Source organism: Hyla sarda, chromosome 2 (assembly GCF_029499605.1).
Source record: "Hyla sarda isolate aHylSar1 chromosome 2, aHylSar1.hap1, whole genome shotgun sequence".
Lineage (NCBI taxonomy): Eukaryota > Metazoa > Chordata > Amphibia > Anura > Hylidae > Hyla > Hyla sarda.
Genome location: NC_079190.1, coordinates 238,873,955 through 238,898,450, shown reverse-complemented (window position 1 = coordinate 238,898,450; position 24,496 = coordinate 238,873,955). Strand labels below are relative to the sequence as shown.

Genomic DNA, 24,496 nt, shown 5'->3' with positions numbered 1-24,496 from the left:
TTCCACATATGAAGAATGTGCTGCATTTCTGGACTTTCTTTGATAAGAGCACCACCGTTACCCACAGCAACCACTACCCGGACAGACACATCTACAAGCTGTGTTTTATTTCTCACATCGATGCTCTCATATACCCATTTACATTAGTGGTGCCAGACTTCTACTGCTCTTGTGTGAAAATTTTATTTTTACATTTTCGTTTTTCCTCCTCGCCTTCAAAAAATCATAACTCTTTTATATTTTCATCAACAGACTAGTATGAGGGCTTGTTTTTTGCGTGACCAGTTGTCCGTTGTAATGCCATCACTCACTTTACCATAAAATATATGTCTCAACCAAAAAAAAAAACTATTTGTGTGGGGAAATTAAAAAGAAAACCGCAATTTTGCTGATTTTGGAAGGTTTCGTTTTCACCCCGTACAATTTATGTTAAAAATGACATGTGTTCTTTATTCTTTGGGTCAATAGGATTAAAATGATACCCATGATAACCTACTTTTCTATTACTGTTGCGCTTTAAAAAATCGCAAACTTTTTAACCAAATTAATACGTTTAAAATCCCCCTATTTTGAAGACCTATAACTTTTTCATTTTTCCGTATAAGCGGCGGTATGAGGCTCATTTTTTGCGCCGTGATCTGTACTTTTTTATTGATACCATATTTGCTTATATAAAACTTTTAATACATTTTTTATAAAACATTTTTGGAATAAAATAAAAGCAGCTATTTTGGATTTTTTTTTTTTATGTTGAAAGCTTCAAAACATGGTCGGCTACTTTCACACTGCCGTTGCTCACTATCGAGTACGGCTGTCAGAGCCTCTCTTTTTTTTCTTCTGACTTTTATGACCGTTGTCATAACGGGGAGCAATGGCAAGCAACGGGTCCCGACGGCTCCCATTTACTATTATGGGGGACGCCGGGACCAGTTATCAATAACCGGAGAAAAAGGCAGCACATGCTGTAATTTTTCTCCCGCTATTCTGCCCGGCTCTCCCTTCGACCGTCACCCTGCCGGGCAGTGTGAAAGAGTCCTTAGATACATTCCTAGAACAAAATAACATTAATGTTTATGCAGAAATATAAAATCACATCCCTTTCCTTTCATCCAACCATACCCCTTCCCTTCAAATCTTTGGTTGATCTTGATGGACCTATGTGTTTTTTTTCAACCATACTAACTATGTTACTATGTAATCTTTTTTACAAGTGTTTAACAATTGAATGTTTTAATACTGAGCACCACCCTGAATGTACCTAGCAGTGAATGTTCTTGCACAGTGTTCCTACCCTAAGTGTGAATACTGTTTGAAAACTGACATAGTACCAGACTAGCTCTATTTCTGTAGCATTTAGGGATATTCTTTACAGCAGGAGCAATGGACATAGACCACAATGGATGGGGCCATCTGTTTAGATGAATTGCAGACATTATTGGGCATTCTATGTGAGGTAAATTTTACCAAAAAAATTAAGTTAAGATATATGCGGGTTTGCAAAAATTTTAGCATACTACCAAAACACTCTCCAATTTTAACTTTTATTTGTGTATTCATAAAAAAAAAAAAAAAATTATATATATATATATATATATATATATATATATATATATATATATATATAATCACCACCAAATTAGTAAATTGAGCAAACAACTAGAAGATTGTATAGGACGGTCAAGAATGCAGCATATCGGGGAATATACATTGCTCATAAAAATTAAGGAAACACTAAGATAACATATCGTAGATCTGAATGAATGAACTAATTGTATGAAGTACTTTCTTCTTTACATAGTTGAATGTGATGACAATGGATATCAATGGAAATCAAATTTATCAACCCATGGAGGTCTGAATATGGAGTCACACTCAAAATCAAAGTGGTGAACCACAATATAGGCTAATTCAACTTTGATGTAATGTCCTTAAAACAATTCAAAATTAGGCTCAGTAGTGTGTGTGGCCTCCACGTGCCCATATGACCTCCCTACAATGTCTGGGCATGCTCCAGATGGTCTACTGAGGGATTTCCTCCCAGACCTGGACTAAAGCATCCGCCAAGTCCTGGACAGTCTGTGGTGGACAGTCTGTTGGTGGATGGAGCGAGACATAATGTCCCAGATGTTCTCATTTGGATTCAGGTCTGGGGAACAGGCGGGCCTGCCAATAGCTGCTGACACACTCAGCCACACGAGATCTAGCATTGTTTTGCATTAGGAGGAACCCAGGGCCAAACGCACCAGCAAATGGTCTCATAAGGGATCTGAGCATGTCATCTCGGTACCTTATGGCAGTCAGGCTACCTCTGGCAAGCACGAGGGCTGTGCGGACCCCTAAATAAATGCCACCCCACACCATTACTGACCCACCACTAAACCGGTCATGCTGGAGGATGTTTCAGGCAGCAGAACGTTCTCCATGGCGTCTCCAGACTCTGTCACGTCTGTCACATGTGCTCAGTGTGAACCTGCTTTCATCTGTGAAGAGCACAGGGCGCCAGTGGTGAATTTGCCAATCTTGGTGTTCTCTGACAAATGGCAAACGTCTTGCAAGGGTGTTGGGCTGTAAGCACAACCCCCACCTGTGGACGTCGGGGCCTCATATCACCCTCATGGAGTCTGTTTCTGACCGTTTGAGTGGACACATGCACATTTGTGGCCTGCTGGAGGTCATTTTGCAGGGTTCTGGCAGTGCTCCTCCTTGCACAAAGGCGGAGGTAGTTGTCCTGCTGCTGGATTGTTACTTTCCTACACGTCTCCTGATGTACTGGCCTGTCTCTTGGTAGCGCCTCCGTGCTCTGAACACTATGCTGACAGACACCGCAAACCTTCTTGCCACAGCTCTCATTGATGTGCCACTTGTGTGGGTTGTAGACTACCTGAGCCACTTGTGGGGGTTGTAGACTCTGTATCATGCTACCACTACAGTGGAAGCATCGCCAGCATTCAAAAGTGACGAAAACATCAGCCAGGAAGCATAGGAACTGAGAAGTGGTCTGTGGTTACCACCTGCAGAACCACTCCTTTTTTGGGGGTGTCTTGCTAATTGCCTTTAATTTTCACCTGTTGTCTGTTCCATTTGCACAACAGCATGTGAAATTGAATGTCAATCAGTATTGCTTCCTGAGTGGACAGTGTGATTTCACAGACGTGTGATTGACTTGGAGTTACATTCTGTTGTTTAAGTGTTCCCTTTATTTTTTTGGTTGACTCTATGGTTATAACAGGGCCCTATCATATAGTGATATTGCACAAATATGTAATCTAATTCAATACACGATATATCGATGTATACACTCGTGTTTACTGTTATACAATGCATAAATTATAATGGATAATACAAAGCTCTCATAAATCAGGACTATCACTATGCATCCAGTATAAATATTTGTACTAGGGCTGCACGATATGGGTAAAATGTGCGATTGCGATTTTGGACCTAAAAATTGCAATTTCGATATGCGATGCTATATAATTAAAAAAATTGTGAAATCCCCCCATATCATGTCCAATCGCCCCCATTTCACACCTACCTACCCATTTTATGCCCACCGCCCATTTCACATCTCCCCCTTGTCACATTCCCCCCCCCCCCCCCCTTGTCACATTCTTCCCCCCTCACATTTTCCTCCCCCTTGTCACATTCTTGTACTGCAGCAATACACTAGGTTTCCCAGGCGGTTTTCAAATCTTTTGCTGCCGAAAAAGACCTTTCCCCATCAGCCAATCACTGGCTTGACACGTGACACCACTGCAGCCAGTGATTGGCTGAAAAGGGAAAGGTCCTACTAGTTGAATGGTGCAGGGACCGGGAGTAGGTGAGCAGAAGTTTTTTTTTTTTTCTCCCTGTGCCCTTTTACTTAGCTCAGTGTTTTTCTATCAGGGTGCCTCCAGCTGTTGTGAAACTACTACTCCCAGCATGCCTGGATAGCCTTTGCCGATCCGGGCATGCTGAGAATTGTAGTTTTGCAACAACTGGAGGCACCCTGGTTGGGAAACACTGACTTTTAGTACTGTATTTATTGGTGTATAACACACACTGGCGTATAACACACACAACAAATTTTAACAGGGAAATTTAAGTTAAAAAAAATTAAATGTAATATAAATTACTTGGACTAAATGCCACATCATCCCCCCCAACTTTGATTTCTTCTGCACCTCAGTTTGGTCCCATCCCCTCCAGTGTCACATCATTCCTCCCCTTTTATCAGTCCCTGTGCCACATTTACCCCTCTCATCCCCCCCCCTCAGCATTTACCCCTGTGTCATCATCCCCCCATCATGTTCCTCCTATGCCATTCTTCCCATGCCTCATCATTCCCACCCCATGCTTCATCATTCCCCCTTTTCCCCTGCTTTTTATGTATACTTTTTTTCTATTTTCCCTACCTTCCCCCTCCCTCATCACTCCCCCCTGCTTTATATATATATATATATATATATATATATATATATATATATATATTTTTTTTTTTTTTTTATTCCCCCCACCCTGCTTTTTATATATTTTTTCCCTACCTCCCCCCTCTCATATCACTTCCCCTCTGCTTTTTATATATTTATTTTCCCTACCTCCCCTCTCTCTCATCATTCCCCCTTTTCCCCTGCTTTTTATATTTTTTATTTTCCCTACCTCCCCCTTCCCTCATCATTCCCCCTTTTCCCCTGCTTTTTATATATTTTTTTATTATCTCTACCTCCCCCCTTTCATCATTCCCCCTGCTTTTTATAATTTTATTTTCCCTACCTCCCCCCTCCCTCATCACTTCCCCCTTTTCCTCTGCTTTTTATATATTTTTTTTACTTTCCTTACTTGGCTGCACTTCGGCAGGCCAGGTCAGGCAGCGGGTCTTGAAACAGATGAGTGACGTCCTCTCCCAGCTTATCTGCGCAGCATCAGTGACGTCCCTTTTCATTTCCTGCAGTCTCTGCACTCCGAACGGCTACAGGAAATGAAAAGTGACATCACTGATGTCGTGCAGAGGAGCCGGGAGAGGACATCATTCATCTGCTTCATGACCACACAGCCCGCAAGACCCGCCGCCTGACCTGGCCTGCCGAAGCGCAGCCAGATAAGGAAAATAGAAAAAAAAAAAAAACTATAAAAAGCAAGGGAAAAGGGGGAATGATGAGGGAGGGGGGAGGTAAGGAAAATTAAAAGCACAGCAGGTAGGAGCCGCCGCTGGTCATTGATTTAAAGTGGCCGGGCTGCTAATACTTCACAAGCAGCCGCTACTGCGGCCGCTTTAAATCAGTGACCAGAAGATTTATTGGCATATAACACGCAGGCAGGGGTGCGTGTCATACACCGATAAATACGGGTATTTACATTTGTTTTTACCTGCTCTGCCCGGCCCCGCCACGGGAGCCGGCCCGAGCAGATAATCGCATATTTTCCCGGGGGGCCGTATCACTATATCGCGAAAAGCAAAAATCGCGATTCGATTGCTTTTGCGATATATCGTGCAGCCCTAATTTGTACCATTCAATTGATCACTTACCTGTCGCAGACCACTATAGTGACGTCTTTTAGTGATCCAGCTCCAAGGTAGAAACCTATGTCTAGGACAATTAAAAAAAAAAAAAAAGGGGTAAAACACACTATCCCTCAAGTCCTTACTCTAATGACTGACCCTACATAACAGCAGAGGGTCTGCCCTAAAAAGGGCGTCCTCACTTCAACCGTCAACTCTCCACTGAGTGACCCTACAAAGCCCTGCAAAAAGACCCATAACGTATTCATCTTATACCCTCTAATTGAAAAGAATAAATACAAAAGCAAATTATGAAAACACAAAAAATGTGCAAAAACTTGATAAAACACACAAAAAGAACGTCTAGTTTTAAACCTAGTGGCCAGAATATAAACTGCAACATTCCATGGTTATTATAAAATATAGATAGAAAAATGGAAAAATGGAAAAAAAAAAAAACACTAAAAATATGGTTTACATAAAAACCTGATATAAACAATAGATAATTTTCTGATGAAGTTCCTTTTAATCTGAAACAAATTTTTCTGTTTTAGATAAATATATGATACTCTGTCAACTTAATCAACACTGTTATAACATGGGAACATGAACCTCCAAAGATGAGGGTGGAAAAAAATACTGATTATAGGCGCCCCTTAACCCCTTAAGGCCATTTGGGCCTTAAGGACTCAGACAATTTTATTTTTACGTTTTCGTTTTTTCCTCCTCGCCTTCAAAAAATCATAACTCAACAATATTTTCATCCACAGACTAGTATGAGGGCTTGTTTTTTCCGCGACCAGTTGTCCGTTGTAATGCCATCACTCACTTTACCATAAAATGTATGGCACAACCAAAAAAATACTATTTGTGTGGGGAAATTTAAAAAGAAAACAGCAATTTAGCAAATTTTGGAAGGTTTCGTTTTCACGTCGTACAATTTACGGTAAAAATGTTCTTTATTCTTTGGGTCAATACGATTAAAATGATACCCATGATAACATACTTTTCTATTACTGTTGCGCTTTAAAAAAATCGCGAACTGTTTAACCAAATTAGTACGTTTAAAATCCCCCTATTTTGAAGACCTATAACTTTTTCATTTTTCCGTATAAGCGGCCGTATGAGGGCTCATTTTTTTGCGCTGTGATCTGTACTTTTTATTGATACCATATTTGCTTATATAAAACTTTTAATACTTTTTTTATACATTTTTTGGGGAATAAAATGTTATAAAAAAGCAGCTATTTTGGATTTTTTTTTTTATGTTCACTCCGTTCACTGTACGGTATCATTAGCATTTTATTTTAATAGTTGGGATATTTACGCACGTGGCGATACCAAATATGTATATAAATTATTTTTTTTACACTTTTTGGGGGTGAAATAGGGAAAATGGGACAATTTTTGTTTTTATTGGGGTGGGTTTTTTCACATTTTTTTTACTTTAATTTTTTTTACTTTTTTTACTTTTATTTTTACACTTTAATAGTCCCCATAGGGGAATATTTATAGCAATCATTCGAATGCTAATACTGTTCAGTGCTTTGCATAGGACATAGCACTGATCAGTATTATCAATGATCTTCTGCTCTGGTCTGCTCGATCTCAGACCAGAGCAGAAGACCCCAGGAGACAGCCGGAGACAGGTGAGGGGACCTCTGGCCGCCATGCTGGATGACCGGATCGCCGCGGCCGTGTTGCGGGCGATCCGATCATCCATTCAAAGTACTGCACTGCCGCAGATGCCGTGATCTGTATTAATCACGGCATCTGAGGGGTTAATGGCGGACATCCGCACGATCGCGGGTGTCCGCCATTACGGGCGGGTCCCTGGCTGCTGTCAGCAGCCGGGACCTGCCGCGCATGACGCGAGAATCGCTCCGATGCTCGCGGTTATGCATAGGACGTAAATGTACTTCCTGGTGCGTTAAGTACCAGCTCACCAGGACGTACATTTACGTCCTGCGTTGTTAAGGGGATAAGTCAATTTTAGAGAACACAACAGCTTTTCTTTTATTAAGCTGTTGAGATAGTAAGATTATATATTAGGTAGAGGGTATGGGTGACATATGGGGTCCCCTGTTGTCTTTGCAGGCATGAAGATAGGCACTTTTTACCACAAAAAAAAAAAAATTAATCAACTGAAAACTTAAACTCCATTCTCCAGGTTGTCCTTAATATATTGCTCCATGGCCTGGGTCTCAGGAATAGATAAGTAATAAGTCCTTCCCTTTGAAATCTTAGAACTTGGCCTGTCTATGAAACTGGGAGACAAAAGATTGCTGCAAGCTGGGGAATGAACAGCAATGCTGCCCTCTTCTTCTGATCAGTATGGGTTCAATAAAGACCTTTTAAAATTTTTCACATGTCCCTTTTGAGCATCTCCCTTTAACCTACTCTCTAAATTCTAAAGAGTGTCCCTATACTGTTAGTGATGCACCGAATTTTCAGCCACCGATAATTATTGGCCGATGGGGCTTTCGGCATATTGCCAAAAGGAAAATGTTGCCCAAAACTATAGAGGCTGTTGCATAAAGGGATACTATTGGGGAAATGGCATACAGTTAGGGACATGGCTTTTTGTCAGAAGGGGGAAGAGTCAGGCAGGACATAACTGCAGCTGCTTGAATCAGCTGATTCTCCCCCTGCTCTACCTGAGGATCTGAATGATCACTGCCCCAGGGCCCAGGACGCAGACGCTGAACCCAGGGAGCACCACAGCTTAGGCTGCATTCACACTTCATTTTTCCGCCCCATCCCCTTCTGTCCTGTGTGTAGAAACCTGTTCTCCCTCCCCTAGTGCCCTAGGCTGTCAGGGCATGCTGGGTATTGTAGTTAGTAACTTGCTGTAACTCCAAGCATGCTCTGACTTAGCCTATGGCTCTGCAGCTGACCCAAAACAGAAATTCAACTCCCAGCATGTTTCACTATATAACAGTATAGTATAAGTTATAGTGGAACATGCTGGGAGTTGTAGTTTTGGTTGGTTTGGGTCAGCTGCAGATCTATAAGTTGTGTCAGGACATGCTGGAAGTTGTAGTTAGTAACTAACTGCAGCTCCCAACATTCCCTGTCACTGCCTATGACTCTGCAGCTGACCCAAAACCTAAAATACAACTCCCAGCATGCCCTGAAACAGCCGAATGAATGCTCTGCGGCTGACCCAAAACATTATTATTATTTTTAAAGTGGGCAGGGCTATGCATTTTCATTTTTGGTTTTTATATATAGATATACACACAGGGCTTATATATGCAAGCCATATATATATATATATATATATATATATATATATATATTGAAATTGAAAGTCTGCCATAGAAAAAAAGGTCTGGTTTTGGGGCTGGTCTTGGGGGAGGGATCAATATAAAATTGACCTGGCAATAATGATGAAATGTTCTAATCTAGGATGTGTGAATGGCTGCAGTGCTATAAAGAACTGTAAGCGAGGACCAGTAAATGAATTACATTGGAGGTCATCTGAATGTGGCTGGATATCTTCATTGTGATTATAGTACTCCAAGTTGATTAAATGAAAGCTTGCCTAGTAACTCGGAATTATTAAGCACATTTTTATAGATAGGTGAACCACTGTCACCATTTTATTAAGTGAAGGGCTAGATAAGGGCAGGTGGTGCATTTTTCATTACTTTAATTGTGTGATTTGTCTGGATTTTCAGCTTTTGATAAATGCTGTAGTGTTATATGACAGAATTAAAAGGATTTGGGAGTTTAAGAAAAGGACTTTGCAACAGGATTTCAACTCTTTGTATATTTGATGGATTTGGCTGGATTTTTTTTTTGTTTTCAATCATTGAGCTGCATTAAACAAAGAGTGTTGAGCAGGTGTGCATATCACCAGCATATTCCACCAGCATGGATGCAAATACAATTCCAGATATCAAAAAAATTAATCCATCACAACCAATGGATTATACTTTCACCCACACACGCAATTGAAGTGCACAGAGACTGCATTAAGCGAAGCACGTGTCTACGGCACCATCAGTGAGCTGAAATTTATCTCCTCTCCTCTTACTGATGAAATAGGTGCAGGTGCTGCTTATTGGTCCGGCAGTATATAAAGTATTTTTATAACAACAATGACATTTTTGTATTTTCTTTCTTCTATCTATGCATGTCTTACAACTAAATAATAGATTTCCTGTACTATAAAATTGTATGGTGTTAACCGTTCATTTTTAGAAAATTGATGTTTCATTCCGTATTCTTTTGTCCCTAGACTAGATGCAATATTTGGTTTCTGTGATTTAGATGTTAACGTGTGATATTCCCACATAAGGTGCTATTATAATATGATCTTATGTATTAGACATATACATCCTTTATGCATTTGTTATGCATCTCTTTTCCTCTTCCATACTTTTCTTCCAAAAGATAACAAAAAAAACTGTTAAAGAAATTGTGTTTTACTTGTTAGCTAGGTAGGAAGAAATCTTATTCACAATTTTAATAAGTCTGATTTTGAAAAGGTCAAAGACAAGACATTATGAAAGAACAAAATTGTGGATGTATATCATCTACAGATAATAATGTAGTTTGTAGCACCATTACACCTGTCACTGACAGGCAAGCTGCTTAAGGGGTTACTGTCATTTAACACTCCTGAGACCTGCTGCGATCAGGAGTTATAATCCAGGGAAGTGCACAGCATCGCGCTCCACTTCCCACCTGACCGGCAGAACCGACCTTTTCTTTACATAGAATTATACAGAGAAAAATTCTGATTTTACTGACAGCTAGGGAGAGGGGTACTCTCTGCCACAAACTTCCCCGGCTTGTAACTCATGACTGCAGCGGGTCTCAGGAGAGACCTGGTGTGATTACAACTTTTGACATGTCTGGGCAACATGTCAAAAGTTTTTTAAATGAAAGTAACCCTTTAAAACACAACACTTAGTGTTTGGTATTAAAATTACCAACAATACTAATGATCCAAAAAGAGACTGACAAACTATGTAATAACATTTGAAACAACTCCAACAACAACAACTACCAGCTTTATATAGATATAGGCTCCAGAGTGTAGCCATAAGGTTTTACCTTGGGTATGACTAAAAAATAGGGGGGAATTGATAAAACACAGTGAATGCATCTCATCCAGTGCCATAACCCTTTCAAAAGTGCATATGGAACAAAAAAGAGCTGTCTAGTTTAGAGGGCTGGTTGACAGTTGGGACACTTAGTTGGCACATTTGATTGTGCCCCCCCCCCCCCCAATTGGAAATAATGTACCATGTTTCTTGAATTTGTCCTTTTCAGTGGTCATTATTTTATTAAAGGATTTATCTGGTGGTGGTGGTAGGGCTTTGGGGGGGGGGGGTTGTAGCAGGCTCAGAACTGTTCCCATGGAGTATTATATAAACTCACCTCCAGCACTCCAATGGTGCCTCTGTGTACTTCTCCAGTCTCTGGGTGCGATCCTCTTCCTGAGCTGCAAAGTGACACCTAGGCCCAGAAAGCACCCAGGCCCAGCGTGTCATACTGCCGCTCAGCTTACAAATAGAGAAACCGAACATGGCTGCACATCCACAACTAATTTCTTATCTAATTTCTTATCCGCATACTTTCAAAAACTAACAGGTTGTTAGTGTACTTTTTGATCAAAACATGCAAGCCCACTTACCACGTCAAGGCCACCTGATAAGAGTTGGCCCATAAACAAACACTGGTGTAGCACTGGGCAGCGATCACTGCCGCTGCGACACCAAGCCCACAGGAGGAATGACCCTGCTGCCCGACCAAGCCCCTGTCTCTGGGCCACACCACCCCACAAAGCATCATAGCAACAACGACTGCCACAGTGCACCACACCAGTGGGAACACCTACCATGTGCTCCCTGCTAGAGGGCTGGGAGAATGTTTAAAGAAAACCCTTATGCAGTTTACTGCTGATTAAAAACACCAAAGCCGAATGGGCGGAATGGAATGATGGCCATGGAAAACAGATGCAACTTACAAATAGACAAACAGAATATGGCCGCACATCCACAAATTGAACTTTAATTTTCTGGCTTCTCAGCATAATATTTAAAATGAACAGGTTGTTAGAGTACCTTTTGATCATCCATGCATCCTGGCCTCAATGATGTCTTTATTAACACATTGGGCCCGGGTGCTTCCTGGGTCGAGGAGTCACGCCACAGCTCAGGAAGAGGATCACACCTGGGGACTGGAGCAGGACACCAGAGACACCGCGGGAGCTGTGGAAGTGAGTACAGGTTTACTCAGCTGGGCATAGTTATAACCCCCCCCCCCCCCCCCCCACACCAGATTTATTTTTATAATGTAAGTCAAAGGAAAACAGATTCTGATGTATAGCATACAACATAATGTTTTTTTTTTTTAGCATTTGTTAATGTATATATTGTTATCCTGTTCAAGAGTGTAAAACATGTTGTTTTAACCCCTTAAGAACCCAGCCAATTTTCACTGTAGGACCCGGCCATTTTTTGCACATCTGACCACTGTCACTTTAAGGATTAATAACTCTGGAATGCTTTTACCTTTCATTCTGATTCAGAGATTGTTTTTTCGGGACATATTCTACTTTACGTTAGTGGTAAAATTTTGTCGATACTTGCATTGTTTCTTGGTGAAAAATTCAAAAATTTGATGAAAAAATTGAAAATTTTGCATTTTTTTTTTTTAACTTTGAAGCTCTCTGCTTATAAGGAAAATTAATATTCCAAATAAATTATATATTGATTCACATATACAACATGTCTACTTTATGATTGCATCATAACGTTGACATGTTTTTACTTTTGGAAGACATCAGAGGACTTTAAAGTTCAGCAGCAATTTTCCAATTTTTCACAAAATTTTCAAAATCCAAATTTTTCAGGGACCAGTTCTGTTTTGAAGTGGATTTGAAGGGATTTAATATTAGAAATGCCCCACAAATGACCCCATTGTAAAAACTGCACCCCCCAAAAAATGACATTCAAAAGGTTTGTTAACCCTTTAGGTATTTCACAGGAATAGCAGCAAATTGAAGGAGAAAATGCAAAATCTTCATTTTTTACACTGGCATGTTCTTGTAGACCCAGTTTTTGAATTTTTGCAAGGGATAAAAAGGAGAAAATTTTTACTTGTATTTGAAACCCAATTTCTCTCGAGTAAGGACATACCTCATATGTCTATGTTAATTGTTCGGCGGGCGCAGTAGAGGGCTCAGAAGGGAAGGAGCGACAAATGGTTTTTGGGGGGCATGCCGCATTTAGGAAGCCCCTATGGTGCCAGGACAGCAAAAAAAAACACATGGCATACCATTTTGGAAACTAGACCCCTCAGGGAACGTAACAAGGGGTAAAGTGAACCTTAATACCCTACAGGTGATTCACGACTTTTGCATATGTAAAAAAAATATATATATTTTTTACCTAAAATGCTTGGTTTCCCAAAAATTTTACATTTTTAAAAAGGGTAATAGCAGAAAATACCCCCCAAAATTTGAAGCCCAATTTCTCCCGATACAGAAAACACCTCGCATGGGGGTGAAAAGTGCTCTGCTGGCACACTACAGGTCTCAGAAGAGAAGGAGTCACATTTGGCTTTTTTGAAGGAAATTTTGCTCTGGGGGCATGCCGCATTTAGGAAGCCCCTATGGTGCCAGGACGGCAAAAAAAAAACACATGGCATACCATTTTGGAAACTAGACCCCTCGGGGAACGTAACAAGGGGTAGTTTGAACCTTAATACCCTACAGGTGTTTCACGACTTTTGCATATGTAAAAAAATATATATATTTTTTACCTAAAATGCTTGTTTTCCCAAAAATTTTACATTTTTAAAAAGGGTAATAGCAAAAAATACCCCCCAAAATTTGTTAGGCAATTTCTCCCGAGTACGGCGATACCCCATATGTGACCCTAAACTGTTGCCTTGAAATACGACAGGGCTCCAAAGTGAGAGCGCCATGCACATTTGAGGCCTAAATTAGGGACTTGCATAGGGGTGGACATAGGGGTATTCTACGCCAGTGATTCCCAAACAGGGTACCTCCAGCTTTTGTAAAACTCCCAGCATGCCTAGACAGTCAACGGCTATCTGGCAATACTGGGAGTAGTTGTTTTGCAACAGCTGGAGGCTCCGTTTTGGAAACAGTGGCGTACCAGACGTTTTTCATTTTTATTGGGGAGGGGAGGGGGGCTGTGTAGGGGTATGTGTATATGTAGTGTTTTTTACTTTTTATTTTATTTTGTGTTAGTGTAGTGTAGTGTTTTTAGGGTACAGTCGCACGGGCGGGGGGTTCACAGTAGTTTCTCGCTGGCAGTTTGAGCTGCGGCAGAAATTTTGCCGCACCTCAAACTTGCAGCCCGATACTTACTGTAATCCTCAGCCCATGTGAGTGTACCCTGTACATTCACATTGGGGGGGGGGGAACATCCAGCTGTTGCAAAACTACAACTCCCAGCATGTACGGTCTATCAGTGCATGCTGGGAGTTGTAGTTTTGCAACAGCTGGAGGCACACTGGTTGTGAAACACCGAGTTTGGTAACAAACTCAGTGTTTTGCAACCAGTGTGCCTTCAGCTGTTGCAAAAGCTACAACCCCCAGCATGTACGGACAGCGGAAGGGCATGGTGGGTCTTGTAGTTATGCAACAGCTGGAGGCATACTACTTTGGCTGGGGATGCTGGGGATTGTAGTTATGCAACAGCTGGAGACACACTGGTTTGCTACTTAACTCAGTGTGCCTTCAGCTGTTGCAAAACTACAACTCTCAGCAGTAACCGACAGCCAACGGGCATGCTGGGAGTTGTAGTTATGCAACCACCAGATGCACCACTACAACTCCCAGCATGCACTTTAGCTGATTGTGCAAGCTGGGAGTTGTAGTTACACAACAGCTGAAGGTACACTTTTCCATAGAAAGAATGTGCCTCCAGCTGTTGCAAAACTACAAGTCCCAGCATGCCCATAAGGGAATGCTGGGAGTTGTGGTGGTCTGCCTTCTGCTGTTGCATAACTACAGCTCCCAGCATGCCCTTTTTTGCATGCTGGGAGCTGTTGCTAAGCAACAGCAGGAGGCTGTCACTCACCTCCAACGATCCTCGCCGCACAGGTCAGTCCCTCGTCGTCTCCGCCGCCGCCGCTGCTCCTGGGGCCCCGATCCCAACAGGGGCGCCGGGGATCGGGGTCCCCAGCACCCGGGGTGCACGTCCCGCACCCGCTCACGTCCTCCGGAAGAGGGGCGGAGCGGGTTGCGGGAGTGACACCCGCAGCAGGTGCCCTGATTGGTCGGCCGGTAATCCGGCCGACGAATCAGGGCGATCGTGAGGTGGCACCAGTGCCACCTCACCCCTTCTGGCTCTGGCTGTTCGGGGCCGTCTCTGACGGCCCCGATCAGCCAATAATTCCAGGTCACTGGAGACCCGATTGACCCGGAATCCGCCGCAGATCGCTGGACTGAATTGTCCAGCGATCTGCGGCCATCGCCGACATGGGGAGTCATCATGACCCCCCTGGGCGATATGCCCCGATGCCTGCTGAACGATTTCAGCAGGCATCGGGGACCGGCTCCACTCAAGATGGTTGCGGGGGGCCGGTAAAACACATGACGTTCTCATACGTCATGTGTCCTTAAGGACTCGGAAATGGAGACGTATGAGAACGTCATGTGTCCTTTAGGGGTTAAATGGGTGAAATGGTTGGGGCAATTTGCTTTCCCTCTTGGTTACAGCTGATTGCTGGTGGTTAGAGAAGCCTTCTACACCCTGTTCCAAATTATTATGCAAATTCTATTTGTGTCACAAAGATTAAATATTTAGTTTTTCAGTTTAACTCATGGATGGCATTGTGCCTCAGAGCTTTTTAGATCACTGAATACATTCTTGCACACCTGTGATAATTAGATTGCCAGGTGAGCCCAATTTATGGAAAAACTACTAAAGGTGTGTGTTTCACATTATTAAGCAGAGCACCATTTTCAAGCAATATGGGGAAGAAAAAGGATCTCTCTGCTGCCGAAAAGAGTGAAATAGTTCAATGCCTTGGATGAGGTATGAAAACATTAGATATTTCACGAAAACTTAAGCGTGTTCATCGCAGTATTAACCCCTTAAGGACTTAGGACGTATGAGTACGTCCTAAGTCTCCGGTCCCTGTCTATAACGGGGGGGTCCCGGCGGATCATAGCGGGATGGTCCCAGCGCCTATTCACAGCCGGGACCCGCGGCTGATAGGACCCGGCAGCCGGGACCCGCCGCGATCGTTCGGCCACGCGCTATTAAACCTTCCGATGCGGCGCTCAAAGCTAAGCGCCGCATCGAAAGTGAAAGTAAATGCTTCCCGGCTGATTGGAGTCATCGCGATAAAATCACGATGCCCCGATCAGCCACCCGGAGAGAAGAAGGTCCCTACCTTCTTCCCTCGGCGTCCCGCCTCTGATTGATTGCTCCATGCCTGAGTTACAGGCTGGAGCAATCACCCGCCGATTACACAGCTTGTTGCCATGCAACGGCAAGGCAACAATCTGTGTATGCAATCAGCCATTGCAAGCTCATAGGTCCCTATAGGAGCTATGAGCTCGCAAAAAAAAAAGTGTAAAAAAAAAAGTTAACCCTTTTCAGGTATTCCCTTCTAAATTAAAAGTTTAAATCACCCGGCATTTCCTAGTAACAAAATAAAATAGTGTAAATAAAAATAAACATATGTGGTATCACCACGTGCGGAAATGTCTGAATTATAAAAATATACCGCTTTTAAAACCGCACGTTCAATGGCGTACGCGCAAAAAAATTCCAAAGTCCAAAATAGTGCATTTTTAATCACTTTTTATACCACAAAAAAGTGAATAAAAAGTGATCAAAAAGTCTGATCAGAACAAAAATGGTACCGCTAAAAACTTCAGATCATGCCCTAATAGCGCCCTGAATGCAGAAAAATTTAAAAGTTATAGGGCTCAGAATATGACAATTTTAAACGTATACATTTTCCTGCATGTATTTATGATTTTTTTCTGAAGTAATACAAAATCAAACCTTTACAAGTATGGTATCATTTTAACCGTATGGACCTACAGAATAAAGATAAGGTGTCATTTTTACCGAAAAATATACTGCGTAGAAACGGAAGCCCCCAAAATTTACAAAATGGCATTTTTTCTTCAAGTTTGTCGCACAATGAATTTTTTTCCATTTCGCCATGAATTTTTCGGTAAAATGACTAATGTCACTGTAAAGTAGAATTGGTGGCGCAAAAAATAAGCCATAATACAGATTTTTAGGTGCAAAATTGAAAGGGTTATGATTTTTTAAAGGTAAGGAGGAAAAAACTAAAATACAAAAACGTGAAATCACTCAGTCCTTAAGGGGTTAAAAGATTTGTGGCTGATTCAGAGCACAGACGAGTTTGTGCAGATAAAGGCACATTGAGGAATATTTCTGCCAGATCCATGCATCAGATCAAGAGAGCAGCTGCCAAAATACCATTACATAGCAACAAACAGATTTTTGAAGCTACTGTAGCAAACATAGAAGAAAAAGAACGGAGCACTCACACTGCGACTCTTGTACGGAGGCTGGCGGCTGATAGATGAATTCAGTCCCGGACTTCCATGGCGGGGAGGCGGTAGGTGTAATGAGGGGAGCCTCAGACGCTGGCCACGGACCATATCACGCCCACTGGTGCTTCGTCAGGCCGTGATCCCCATGGAATTCTGGGACTGAATTCATCTATCAGCCGCCAGCCTCCGTACAAGTGTCCAAACAGCAGCTCTGGGAGGCTATTCTGCCACCTTGCAAATAAATTCAAGCAGAAACTGTCCAAAAACTCACAAGTTCAATGTATTCAAGACTTGTGAAGCTGCTATCAAATAAGGGGTCCTATGTTAAAACGTAACGTGACCTGTTAAAATGTTTAAAAAGTTTGATTGAAATAGCTTTTTATTTCAGTAAATAAACTGCAAACACAACAAATGACAATTTTCAGTTCATTACAACCTATACAGTGTTTTGAAACTTACTGTGCATAATAATTTGGAACAGTGCATTGTAAGTTTTTTATGTTTAAAAAAATACTGTTATCATTAGGTTTGAGGTTTGTTCAATAAAATTTAAATTGTACTCTTAATAGTTAATAACAGGATAATTATGCTGACTGTTATTTACATCAATTATTTAGGTAAATGAGAAAAATATCATTTGCATAATAATTTGCAACAGGGTGTAGACATTTCTTTTTTGTTATAAGTTTTAACTTATGGAGACCTGTCACTGCGTTGTCAAAGATGTCCTTTTTGGCTAGAGATGAGGGTGACACGTGACACCACACATTTGCTAAAAATTTCCCAATAGAATTTTTGAAAATATGTGTAAAAGATGCATCCAGTGAAGTTTTCCCTTTACAGAGGTATTGTATATCACTTTTGCCTACCGTTTGTTGTTCAGTGACTGAAGTATGGATGACTATGTTGGATCTCCTTGTTTCTGTTTGTAGAATTATTGACTGCTTGCAGTGATTGTTGTGCCACAAGCACCTCCTTATGCAGGATTTATCCTTGTCGGATGCCTGCCAGTCTCTTCTTAGAAAATGTTGTCTATATTAGAATAATATAATGGTTTTGATAGCACTTTTGAGTTTACGTTTTGTTTCTTTTAAATATGTGACTGTAATGTCTTCTGGGAACATCTTGTGCAGCTGTAATTAAAGATAAATAAGCATTGCGATGAATTGTGATTGAAAGAATGGTAACGAATAATGTAAGTTTATTTGTCATAATTTAAATCATGAGCTAACTTTTCTTTACTCTGCTTGGAACTTAAAGCGTACCTGTCATAGTGCAAAAAAAAAAAAGAAAAAAAGTGATATGTTACTCAGGACCCACTCCTCATCATGTGCATATACATTTTACGTGTCTCTGACCTATACATCCAGAGATATAAGCATTCATCTGCTGGTGAGTTACTTTTTCATTGTGTAGGCTGGAGGGGGCGTGACAGTCTGTCTCCCTCACAGGAGCAAGCCTGGGCAGTCAGCCAATCAGTACTCTCTACTCTGTAACCCTTTCCTCTCTGGTTTTATGCTGTGTCATGTGTCAGAGGAAGATACTTGGAGCTTGCCTGCAGTAATCAGAAGACATTATGGTGAATTCATCACAGGATAAAATGTATAAATATAAGAATAGATCTTTAAAAAATTAGTGCAAGGATTTTTTAGATAAAAGTACAGCATTTTTATGAATACATGTTCTATCTGTTTTATCTTCTCCTAGTAAAGCTGGATGCTAATCAGCATAGCTGTCACTATGTGTGTCATTCATCTTTCACAGACTCCTCAATGTCTGATCAGGAGTCCGAGAAAGCTTTGACTATTTCAGCATGCTGGGAGTTGTAGTTTAGTAACAACTGAAGCTGCAGTGTTTGTAAATAACTGTGTTAGAGCAGTGTTGCCTCCAGCTTTTGTAAAACTACAGCTCCCAGCATGTCCACACATCCTTTATCTGTAGTTTTGCATACACTCAATAGAAATCTCCTATACTGGATACCGGTATGCTTTACGGCCGGTATCCATTATGCTGTAAAATCTAGACTAGTCTGTCTGGCTAAAAGACAGGCGACCCCTAGTGGCGGCTATTTTGAGCTTGAATTTCAGGTGAAAATGTAAAAAATTTCATATTATAATGAGTCCTGCAATATATGAAACGTTTTTAACAATGACAGTGCCTCTTTAAAGGCCAGAACATAATTACGGTCTAGTCTACAACAAACATTTGTGTGTAACGGACAATAAGTGTCCTTGGCACTGTATGCTGAAATGGTAGAGGTACCACTGAGTCTCTGCCATCAATTGTCCTAGACTATGTTTACACATTTTTTTCAAATATAGCCTCATACTAAATATTTTACTAAATCTTTTGTAGGTCCCCAGAAGGCTGACAGTTTTTCTGAAAAGAGACCACTGCTTGGAATGTGCAAAAGTACAGGTTCTTGCAGGTAAGACTTTATTTGTTTATTACAGAATAAAGTAAGAATAATACTTGGGAATATTTCTAGCTGCAATTTACAGACTTTTGCGTAGTCTGATCCTGTAGCCATGTTTTTTTCTTTGCCTTCTACCTTTCATGTTTTGTGGGCAAATGCTCTTTTAACACAGTTGATCCATTTAGAGCATCTTTCTGCAGTTTTGTCAGATTTCATGACAAGCACTGCTGGGTTCATTGTATCAGTATAGCATCAATACTTCCATTATGAAGAGAACGCATAATGCAGACATTAACTTAGACTTATGGACAGAAAATTTGTAGGACAAGCTGTTGCATGTAATATTTACAGTATTAAAACATGGGTTTGAGTAGGACTGCATTGTAACTGACAGATTTGGACAATTGTCCTGCAGCATGGTCATGTTCTTAGACAACACAAGAGGGCACTGATCAGCACACTAAAACCTCTTTAACATAAAGCAGTATAGGTACCCAAACTTTTCATTGTTACATAGTTTATATGGTAAAAAAAAAAAGACAAGAGTCCATCAAGTTTACTATACAACCCTACTGTGTGGATTTAGAAGAAGGCAAAAAAAAACAAAAACATGAGGCTGATGTTAAAGTTGCGTGGTTAGGTTATTTAACCCCTTAAGGCGAAGGGTGTACAGGAACGCCCTTGCGTCCTGGTAGTTAAGGACCAAGGGCGTATCTGTACACCCTGGACCCGTTACCGGGGTTTGAAAGTGCTCACAAGCTGAGCACACTTCATACCTGGTGAGTTCTGGTTGCTATCAGTAGCCAGGACCCACGGTTAATGCCGGCCATCGCTGATCGGGCTGATGCATGGCATTAACCCTTTACATGCCGCGATCAAAGTTGGTTGCGGTGTCTAAATGTGGGGGTTAGCTCAGTGTAGCTGATCGAGACGTCCCGATGAGCTGAGTAGATGCGAGAGGGCCCTTACCTGCCTCCTCACCATCTGAACGGTGCTCTGAAGCTTTTGTCAGGCTCTGCAGGCTAGAGCAGCAGAGCACCGATAACACTGATCAATGCTGAGCCAAAGCTCAGCATTGATCAGTGTATGCACTCCTAAGATTGCATGGTATAGCCCCCTATTGCTACTAGAATTAAAGAGTAAAAAGAGTACAAAAAAAGAGTTCATAAAAGTGAATTAACCCCTTCCTAATGAAAGTTTGAATCAGCCCCCCCCTTTACTATTTTTTAAATAAAATAATGTAAATCAAAAATAAACATAAACATATGTAGTACTACTGTGTGCGTAAATGTCCGAACTATTAAAATATAAGGTTAGTTAAACCGCATGGTCGATGGCGCAGATGTAAAAAAATACCAAAGTCCAAAATTGTGCATTTGCCATCAAAAAAATTTATAAAAAGCGATCAAAAAGTCCCATCAAAACAAAAACGGTACCGATAAAAAATATAGACCACAGTACAAAAATTGAGGCCTCATATAGCCCAGCCTGTTCCTTGGCCCCTTAAGGGGCCTGGTCCTTAAGGAGTTAATGATAATGCAGTCTTATTTTGGGGGGTTGACCACTTTAAAGCTTCTGTTTTATATATATTCATGATGGATAAATACAGATTGAAAGGGAAGCATAAAGGAAACTGGTTGGATGGCAGTTAACTGAAGAAAAATGCTAAAAAGATAATGGACATTGATTGACATTGCAACCTTTTCACTCCTCTTTGCTCACAAACACTTATTCCCTTATAAGTGCAAATAGCAAGTATGCCAAATTTATTTAATTGGTAATTGATGTATGATGAATTTGGCACATTTTGCAATGCAGTGGAGAGGAGAGGGACTTCACATAATTATTGCAACATTTGAAAAAGTTGCATATAAAAAGTATGTCTACAACAAATATGACAAATGCATAGCAAATGTAGGTAACATTTTAATGCCAGAAAAGAATGGAGAAGAATGGACCAAAAACTGGAGCAATCCCCTAAGTAAATCCCAATGAATTCTTTTCAAACGTATATGGCTTTTATATGACAATTTTTTTTAACTTACCTTTGCTTACATTTCCTACGACCTTGATAAATAAATCACACGTAAGCAAAACCCGGGAAACCCGCTTACAAAAGCATTTTTTAAAGCAGAAAACTTTTCCCTTATGTTAATAGCTGAAGTTCTTTATCTACCCTTTATGATCAGTAGCGTTGTTAGAGAATGACGGGGAGGGGGATTACCGCATCGTGTGACACCCTGACTGGCCTGCCTGGCACTAAATAGCTGCACTCCAACTATCCCGCAACAACCCATCCACCCTCCTTAGAAATTAAAAAATATTAAAAACATATTATGCCGCACCATGAATATCCATACTCTGGAGGCTTTTTTGTTTAATTTTGAGCCCTGAGTTTGTGATATTGGTGGGCGGAGTCTTGCATCGCTGCGCTGAGGCCGGAGTTTACGTAAGGAAGGAAGACAGCGCAGCACCAACAGGCACATAAAAAATATTAGAATAATATTGAAGCCACAAAAAAAAAAAAATTAAGTACGTTACCCACCCCAAAATGTGCTTGAAGCTGTATTACTATGGATGGTTCTATTTTTTTTAACCCCTTAAGGATGCAGGGTTTTTAAGTTTTTGCACTTTCCTGTTTTCCCCTTACATTTTAAAAATCATAACCCTTTCAATTTTCCACCTAAAAATCCATATTATGGCTTATTTTTTGCGTCACCAATTCTACTTTGCAGTGACATTAGTCATTTTACCCCAAAATTCACGGCGAAACAGAAAAAAAATCATTGTGCCACTTTGTAATTTTTGGGGGCTTCCATTTGTACGCAGTGCATATTTCGGTAAAAATGACACCTTATCAGTATTCTGTAGGCCCATACGGTTAAAATGATACCCTACTTATATAGGTTTCATTTTGTCGTACTTCTGGAAAAAAATCATAACTACATGCAGGAAAATGTATCCGTTTAAAAATGTCCTTTTCTGACCCCTATAACTTTTTTATTTTTCCATTTACAGGGTGGTATGAGGGCTCATTTTTTGCACCGTGATCTGAAGTTTTTATCGGTACCATTTTTGTTTTGATCGGACTTTTTGATAACTTTTTATTCATTTTTTAATGGTATAAAAAGTGACCAAAAATATGCTTTTTTGGACTTTGGAATTTTTTTTACATGTACGCCATTGACCGTGCGGTTTAATTAATGATATATTTTTATAGTTCGAACATTTACGCACGCGGCGATACCACACATGTTTATTTTTATTTACACTGTTTTATTTTTTTTATGGGAAAAGGGGGGTGATTTCAACTTTTATTAGGGAAGTGGTTAAATGACCTTTATTAACACTTTTTTTTAACTTTTTTTTGCAGTGTTATAGCTCCCATAGGGACCTATAACACTGCACACACTGATCTTTTACACAGATCACTGGCGTGTATTGACATGCCTGTGATCAGTGTTATCGGCGCTTGACTGCTCCTGCCTTGATCTCAGGCACGGAGCAGTCATTCTCCGATCGGACACCGAGGAAGCAGGTAAGGGCCCTCCCGGTGTCCTGTAAGCTGTTCGGGACGCCGCGATTTCACAGCGGCTGTCCCGAACAGCCCGGCTGAGCAGCCGGGATACTTTCACTTTCACTTCAGACGCGACGGTCAGCTTTGATCGCTGCGTCTGAAGGGTTAATACTGGGCATCACTGTGATTGGTGATGTCCTGTATTAGCTGCAGGTTCCGGCCGTTGATAGCTGCCAGGACCCACCCGATATATCGCGGGGTTACTGCGTGACCCCGCGGCATATCGCGGGAGCCGGCGGAGGACGTAAATATACGTCCTTCGTCGTTAAGGGAAAAAATTTGTGGCACACATGGATTATTTAGGTAGTCTGTAAAAATTCGTACACAATTATTTTGTGCCTTATTCTATTTTAACACAACATTAATTTTAAAATTTAGTATGTACGCCAGCTTGTACGTGTCCTAAAATTAACAAGGTGTGCAGTGTATATTCTCAAACTTAAAATGAATAGTTATTAGTTATATAATTAATTTTTTCTATAATTAACATTGATGTAGTAGCTTTGTTTCATGATGCAGAACAAGAACAGTTGTTAAAGTGGGTGTTTAATTTGCTTTTCTGCAGATGTATGCACTTTCTGTAAGCCAGGTTGGACCTGGAATACATATGCGACTTTTAAATGGAGATGCGACTTTTTTCTTCAGAAATAGCGACTATCGCATTTGATAAATACATGACCACTGCAAAGTAAAAAAAATAAAAATTACTACGTGAGCAGATTTCAGAAATGTGCTTTGGAATAAGCAAAAATCAAAAAGTCCCAGCACGTATAAACCTTTTTTTACGCAAAAAAAATCTACTACGGAGCTTGATAAATCTCCTTCAATATGTTTTTAAATTATGAAAAAAACAACAGTGTGAATAGAGCCTTTGCCTTGTGTAGCCTTTTTGCTAGATTAATCATGTTTATTCTACTAAATCTGCAGTTTGCCAATTTGTTTTTTCAACGTGATAATTTCACAGTCCTAAGGTAAACATGATGGCCTTTTGGCATTATGTTTTTATTTGCTCTATATTTTGCATCTTTAGTTTATATTTTTAGAATTAGCAGTAAGAATGGAATTCTACCAACCAGTGTAAAAAGCTGCCGCTTTTCCCCCCCTGTATTGTAATGAAAGCTGCTGAAACAGATGATAGCCTTGACTATATATTGCACACTTGTAAAAGCGGGTTGAGTACTTCTGGAGTGCATTATTGTGTTGCAGATCTGTTTGAAATTAGGTAAACTTTACATTTTGTTGGGTGAATGCTTGTCAGAATGTATATAATCTGAGGAGCAAATCTAATTAGATTAGAAGCACTGTTTATTTCTAGTTTGCCAGCAAATGTTCTATTCTGGTTGTTTGCTGGTAGGATTTCTAGAGAGTTTCCGCAACCAAGTAACCTGATGTATTTGTGTATATGTGGCCTTGCTTTATTCCGAATATTTAGATAAATGCACTTCTCTATCAGCTAACTACACCCTTAACCTTTCCTTTGGTTGTTAT

At 40.7% G+C, this 24,496-nt stretch overlaps 1 protein-coding gene across 6 annotated transcripts in view; it reads left to right on the top strand.

Moving 5' to 3' along the window:
* BCAS3 (BCAS3 microtubule associated cell migration factor) overlaps window positions 1–24,496 on the top strand; it is a 1,340,542-nt gene that overhangs the window by 136,737 nt on the left and 1,179,309 nt on the right. For all 6 annotated transcript variants that reach the window (XR_008888692.1, XM_056556703.1, XM_056556707.1 and 3 more), the window contains exon 7: window positions 19,371–19,443. Coding sequence is in view for 5 of the 6 variants with exons in the window: in XM_056556703.1 (XP_056412678.1) it covers window positions 19,371–19,443 (73 nt within the window). In the remaining variant the exon portion in view is untranslated. The remainder of the gene's footprint in view (window positions 1–19,370; window positions 19,444–24,496) is intronic.